At 43.3% G+C, this 6892-nt stretch overlaps 1 protein-coding gene across 1 annotated transcript; it reads left to right on the plus strand.

Moving 5' to 3' along the window:
- The first annotated feature begins 1361 nt into the window (after positions 1-1361).
- On the plus strand, positions 1362-5292 carry LOC125531334 (probable LRR receptor-like serine/threonine-protein kinase At3g47570). The gene is made up of 2 exons (XM_048695746.1): positions 1362-4441; positions 4673-5292. Exons 1-2 carry the CDS (start codon positions 1396-1398, stop codon positions 5056-5058), a joined length of 3432 nt encoding a protein of 1143 aa, XP_048551703.1. The 5' UTR covers positions 1362-1395; the 3' UTR covers positions 5059-5292.
- The last annotated feature ends 1600 nt before the right edge of the window (positions 5293-6892 follow it).

Below are 6892 nucleotides of genomic sequence, written 5' to 3' on the forward strand. Positions count from 1 at the left end.
GACCGACTTCCAAGTCCACTCTCAGAACGTACCTATCGGACAAAGAATGCTGCTACATCAAAACACCACAAGCAACGACTTCCAAGTCCACTCTCATAATAACCACCTGAACACAATCCAACGAGGAAATGAAAAATATTAAGAAAGACTTGCAGATTCACCTGATCCAAAGAGGGTCTAACTTCACTTGGGAAGGAAATGAAATTACAAATTCATCACTGACCCTGCAATGCACAGCAGCACGACGAATAAAGTGATACATTCAGTGTATAATATAGTTGTACTAGATGTTAAGCTACATGGCAACTGAACAAGACAGAAGTCTTTTTTTTTTTGAAACAAGGTAAAAGACTTGCCATTTCATTGATTTTAGGCCAGTGTTTCTCTTACGGGTCTGCAACTTACAGGAATATTGGGCCCAAAGACGTTGACAGTCTTGAATTGTCTAATTCTTGAAAGGAAAATGACCCTGGAAAACACCAAATTGTGCAGGGTCACCCAATGCAATGTCACATCTGCACTAGATGAAAAATCAACAGGAAAGTGGCATCAGTCAAATAAGGAGGCGGTACAGGACAAATAGCTGTGAGCAATGAAAGCGCACTGGTCGTCGGGGATAGCGACTTGTCACCCAGCACAATATGCTCCCGGTGTGAACAATAAAACCGTTAAAAAAACTATTTTTTTTCTCATCGTACATGTTCGTATGCACATGAGAAGGATCGACAAATAGAGAGCTAAGACCATGTTTGTGGCTAAAGTATATATCCTCTGATCTTTGTTAATAAGCGATTTTTGCACACGGCAAAAAAAGAGAGAGCAAATACTTTAGCCACAAACAAACTGGGCTATGCTGGAGATGGAAAGCACCCATGAGAGCTTTCTAGGTCTTGTTTCACGGTAATAACATGTTCAATCTTTCAAACCTAAGCACTTCCTAGTCCTATGATTTATATTTTTCATCTCTTTAGTATCTTTTGGGTTTCTAGAAATAAGTTGACATGAGATGACATATCAAATAGATACCCAGAATGTTCTCATATACAAGAATACGGAACAGGTATATATGTAGTGAACTTGGACATGAATACTGAATAGTGCTGGCTAGCAAATCTACGTGAGTGGATCACAATCAATCCATCACTCACTAATGCATATGGTCAAGCTGTGGTTGCAAGTGGCAGAGGCAGAGCAAATCATCTACTCTTGTATGGTCAGGGTCCATTGACGAGTGGCATTCTAGCGCACAATGACTTGTTGGTTTGTTGCCTCCTATTCAACGCCCACACATACTTGTGAATTGGCCCACGCCCGCTATAAATACCGGCAGATTTCAATTAAACTAAAGGATCACACACACAAATTGCTTAACATCGGAGTAGCAGCATACACAAGATGGATGAAGTAGGAGCTCGAAACAAGATGCTGCCACTTCTTGCTGCAACGCTCATCTGCCTGGTGAGCTTCTGTCCCCGTGCCTGCTCCTTAGCCACACCTGCACTCCACAATGCATCCGAAACCGATAGGCATGCCCTGCTGTGTCTAAGGTCACACCTCTCTGACCCTGCTGGAGCATTAGACTCATGGAGAAACGAGTCATTCGCGTTCTGTGATTGGCGAGGGGTGACATGCAGTACTGTGCATGCAGCTCGTGTTGTTTCCCTTCATCTTGATTCTTTGAACATCACCGGCCAAATATTTCCTTGCATTGGCGACCTTCTTTTCCTCCACGAAATCCACATGGCAGACAACCAAATCAATGGCCACATACCTCCTGAGATAAGCCGCCTAACCCAACTCAGGTACCTCAACCTTAGCATGAATTCCATCACAGGGGTGATTCCGAATAGCATATCCTCATGTTCGCGCCTCGAGGTCATCCACATGTGGAACAACTCGATCGAAGGTGCGATCCCTCCAGCTCTTTCACAATGCTCATCTCTTCGCGAAATTGTTCTTAGCAATAACAACCTTAATGGCAGTATCCCTCACGGAATTGGTTTGCTTCCCAACCTTACATACCTGTTTCTCCCGAACAACAAACTGAAGGGTCCAATTCCTGAATCTTTGGGAGGTAGCCCATTGCTCAATGTTGTCCTGTCGAATAATAGCCTAACTGGTGGAATTCCACCTCTGCTAGCAAATTGCTCTTCACTTAACTACCTTGACCTCATGAGAAATAGCTTTGATGGAGAGATTCCTCTAGGACTCTTTAGTAACCCATCTCTTGCTACCTTAGATCTCTCATATAATCAATTCTCCGGACCAATACCATCTTCCTCACTGATAGCCTCCCAGCTACAGTATGTCAGCCTGACAGGAAACATCCTCTCAGGAAAAATTCCTGACACACTAGGAAACATTTCTAACCTATATTCTTTGACGCTTGCTCAGAATAAGCTGCAAGGAAGCATTCCGGAGAGTTTAGCTAAGATTCCGAGTTTGGAGGCACTTGATTTGTCATACAACAACTTGTCTGGTGCAGTCCCACCAGCTCTTTACACAGTCACATCTCTCACTTATCTTGGCCTTGGTAACAACCAACTTTCTGGGGGAATTCCGAGAGATATTGCATACACACTTCCCAACATCGAAACACTGGTCATGGAAGGAAACCATTTCGACGGTCCACTCCCTCCATCACTAGTTAATTTATCCAGACTCCGAACGCTTGAGCTCCGTGACAATGCATTCACGGGTTTGGTTCCTTCTTTCTGGTCATTGCCCAACTTGATTGAATTAGACCTCGGTGCGAACCAGTTGGAGGCTGTAGACTGGAGTACTTTGTCCTCAGTACCAGGCTCTGTCCAATTGCAGGCAATTTTACTGGATTACAACAAGCTTCACGGAATATTACCTAGTTCCATTGGAAATCTTCCGAGAAGCTTACAGACATTGTATCTATCAGAAAATAGATTCACTGGGACCATACCTTCAGAGATAGCAAAACTCACCAACCTCACAGTTCTTCAACTTGATGGGAACTTACTCTCTGGGGGGATTCCTGACACGCTCGGAAACCTCGAGAACTTGTTTCTTCTAGGTTTGTCACGCAACAAACTTTCTGGAAAAATCCCAGAGTCAGTTGGCAACTTTAAAAATCTTGGTGAGCTTAATCTGGAGGAAAACAACTTGACTGGATCCATACCTTCAAGCTTAGCAGACTGCCAAAATTTGGTACTGCTAAACCTCTCATACAATGATTTCCATGGTAGTATTCCACCTGGGCTCATGTCTATTTCCACTCTTTCAAAGAGCCTAGATTTGTCTTATAATAAACTCAACGGATCCATACCATCTGAGATTGGCAGCTTGATTAATCTCGACTCCCTTAATATTTCCAACAACCAGTTATCTGGAGATATTCCACATGCAGTTGGTGAGTGCCTTCATTTAGAATCGCTTCGACTAGAGGTGAACTTTCTTCGTGGGAGCATCCCAGAATCCCTCATGAGCTTAAGAGGCATTACTGAGATGGACCTTTCTCGGAACAACTTGTCCGGCGAAATCCCAGACTTCTTCGAGACCTTTGATTCTTTGCAGCTTCTCAATTTGTCCTTTAACAGCCTTGAGGGAATAGTTCCAACAGGTGGCGCATTTAGCAATTCAAGTAAGGTGTTCATACAAGGAAACAAGGATTTATGTACAAGGTCTCCAATGCTTCAGTTACCACTTTGCACATCAAACCCAACCAAAAGAAAGGAAACTTTACATATCATATCAATAGTTGTTCCTCTGGCTGCTGCTGTTGTAGTTCTGATATCAGCAGTTGCAACCATTCTTTTCAAGAAAAGAAATGAATTGAGAGAACACATTGATCAGTCAATCAAGGAGTTCAAGAAATTCTCATACAATGAGCTTGCTGCAGCTACCAACAATTTTTCTTCAGCTAACCATGTTGGTTCCGGGAGTTTTGGAGTGGTCTATAAAGGCATACTGAAGTTTCAGGCGCAGCCAGTTGCTATTAAGGTGTTCAAACTGGAACATATTGGAGCACCAAAGAGCTTCTTTACTGAATGTGAGGTGCTCAGAAACACCCGCCACCGAAATCTTATGCGGGTCATTAGTCTATGCTCGAGCTTCGATCAACTGGGAAGTGAATTCAAGGCACTGGTTCTTGAGTATATGGCCAATGGTAACCTAGAAATCTGGCTCCATTCAGAAGTACATGAACAAAGACAGAAAAGGCCATTGAGTCTAGTATCAAGAATAAGCATCGCTACGGACATCGCCGCTGCCTTGGACTATCTCCACAACCGGTGCACACCTCCTTTGGTTCATTGTGATTTGAAGCCAAGCAACATCCTTTTGGATGATGCCATGGTTGCTCATGTTAGTGACTATGGATTAGCAAAGTTTCTTGGTAACCATCCTTCAGCAAGTCTTAACGATTTGACAAGTATACATGGGCCAAGAGGATCGGTTGGATATATTGCACCTGGTGAGCCTTTATTATTATTATTATTATTATATTTAATATTAGTTGAATACACGCGCTTGTGCGTGCATCAGTGTGTGTATGTGTGTGTTTGCGCTGGAAAATTAGTGCTACTCCTTTTTAGAAACACTTTTTCCTTAACATATAGACTCTTTCTTTTATAGGATAAATACTTTAAAATAAGTCCAGAAAATGAGAATTACTAATCCGTTTCATATCACATATAAATTGCAGAATACGGATTGGGTTATGAAATATCAACTGCAGGCGACGTCTACAGCTACGGTATTATTCTGCTAGAAATGCTCACAGGGAAGCATCCTACTGATGCTATCTTCAACGATGGGCTGAACCTTCACAGATTGGTGGTCTCTGCACTCCCAGAAGATATTGGTGACATTTTAGAGACCGGTATTATTCCACATGATGAACTTGAAGAAGCAAACCGCAACACAGAAAGTGAGAATCACCCAGTGGTCAGAGTGCAGAACTGCATCATGCAGTTAGCTAAACTGGGCCTAAAATGCTCCGTGGACTCACCAAAAGATCGGCCAATGATGCAAGATGTTTATGCTGAAATCATCATGATCAAGGAAACATTTTCAGCATTATGCGGTTGAGGAAATAGATCGAATATTGTAGACATAAGTTATCCAAAGGTGCATCATACCTTATTTACTATACTATTCTCGGGTTTTTCTTTTGCTCAAGATCATTCAAGTTCTTGGCTCCTGGTATTTCCTCCCATCTAGTGTTCCTTTCATGTATGATCACTTCTAGATTACAGCACATATGTACAATGAAATAAAGTGGGAGGGAGCTCCCAAAAAAGCTCTTCACGTTTTTTTACTAAAGCTGGGGGGGCCATGGCCCCTGCCTGTTTGGACCTCTACAGTAATTTAGAGACCTAAATCTAAATGTGCAGTTTCAAGTTCAGTTACACAAATGACACGTCCATGTATGTTAAGGGGGCTATGATTTCTTTATTGTGAACTATTATTGAGAATATCAAAGTTTCTTGACGATCAAAATCTACATGTGTATACGAAGCTCACTTATTACGTGGATGGAAAAGATATTAAGAAAGAACATAACAGCGGCTAAGAAAAGACAAAAACAATTTTAGTGACTGAACTGAATAGAAGTCACTACAGTTTGGAAAAAACACTGTGTTTTCATCTTATAAGAAAATTAGTCTCGAACTTAAGAAAACTGCAAGGAAATGCTCAACCTGACTGCTCGACTTAAATAGCCAAGCTAACATTGAGATGACAAGCTTGGTATGCAGTTCCACATGTGTGTACAATTTTGTTTGGGGGAAGAAAAGTAAGGCCTTTAAGACTACTCTCCTGGAATGGGCAAGCATTGAAGCATACTGTTATCTAGAAATCCAGTTATCCACAAATAAGATCTACAAATATGCTGAAGATAACCACACAACATACATGTTGTAACTTGTAAGCGTGCCAAACTTCTGTCAAATAAAATGTTACTGTACTGCCACAGTGCACTTGGGCTAAACACAAGTAGCATGAAGTAGTAATCTAGGGAAGTTTAACTTCAAACGGCCCATGTTCGAGCAACCACGGAGTAGATCTGAAATAACTGAGTTGTCGACCTTGAAACAAGAACCGAGATATGTTTGAGAGATGATGTACACAGTGACAAAGTTGTGCCCCGAGCTTATATGCCCCTCAGATTCGCTATACAAGTTCATTGCGAGATCTGGTTGCCAGAAACAATATAAAACTGCAAGACCAGTCAGGCAATTGCAATCGCACCGCAATCGATCAGATGTCTGGAGAAGTAAAAAAAAAGAACATGTTGGAATTTGAAGGTACCTGCACGGAGCAGCGTCGGCGAGCCATGTGAAGGTTCCTTACGCGGCGGTGCGGCGCGAGTTCGAGCTGTTGGCCGCGAAAGCCAGGGGGGTACGCGCGAGGTATGCGGCGCTGGACAGTCGCGCTCATGGCGTCCACGGCGGCGGGCACCATCGCGGCACACCACACCCCCGCAGATGCATCGCGGTCTGCTAGTTCTGGGCGTGGGCGGCCCATCTGAGGACGATGTCCTGGTGGTAACCTTCGCTGTGGTGCGCCGTCGAACGGGTAGATCTGCGGGCGCAAGGATGACGCGGTGGACAAGGAGAGACCGGTCGCCGGTGGCGGAGCCGTCCGAGGAAGCGCGGCGAGGCGGCATTTGCTCGAACGCCTGGTGGGCAGCCGGGGTGGGCGTTGCGGTCAACAGGCACAGAAAACTGGGGGGAGATTTGGATTTGTTTTCAATTTTGAGTTGGGGGATTTGATGATTTGCAACAATTTATTGTCACTCGGTTCCTTTTTAGCTCAAGATATTTTTAAACTCACTTAATCTTCAGCAAAACAAAAAAATATAGATCGAGGGTTCCTTTTATGTGAACATAACCCGAAAACAACCTGCATCTCTTTACAGACT

The sequence above is a fragment of the Triticum urartu genome, unplaced genomic scaffold, assembly GCF_003073215.2.
Source record: "Triticum urartu cultivar G1812 unplaced genomic scaffold, Tu2.1 TuUngrouped_contig_6968, whole genome shotgun sequence".
Lineage (NCBI taxonomy): Eukaryota > Viridiplantae > Streptophyta > Magnoliopsida > Poales > Poaceae > Triticum > Triticum urartu.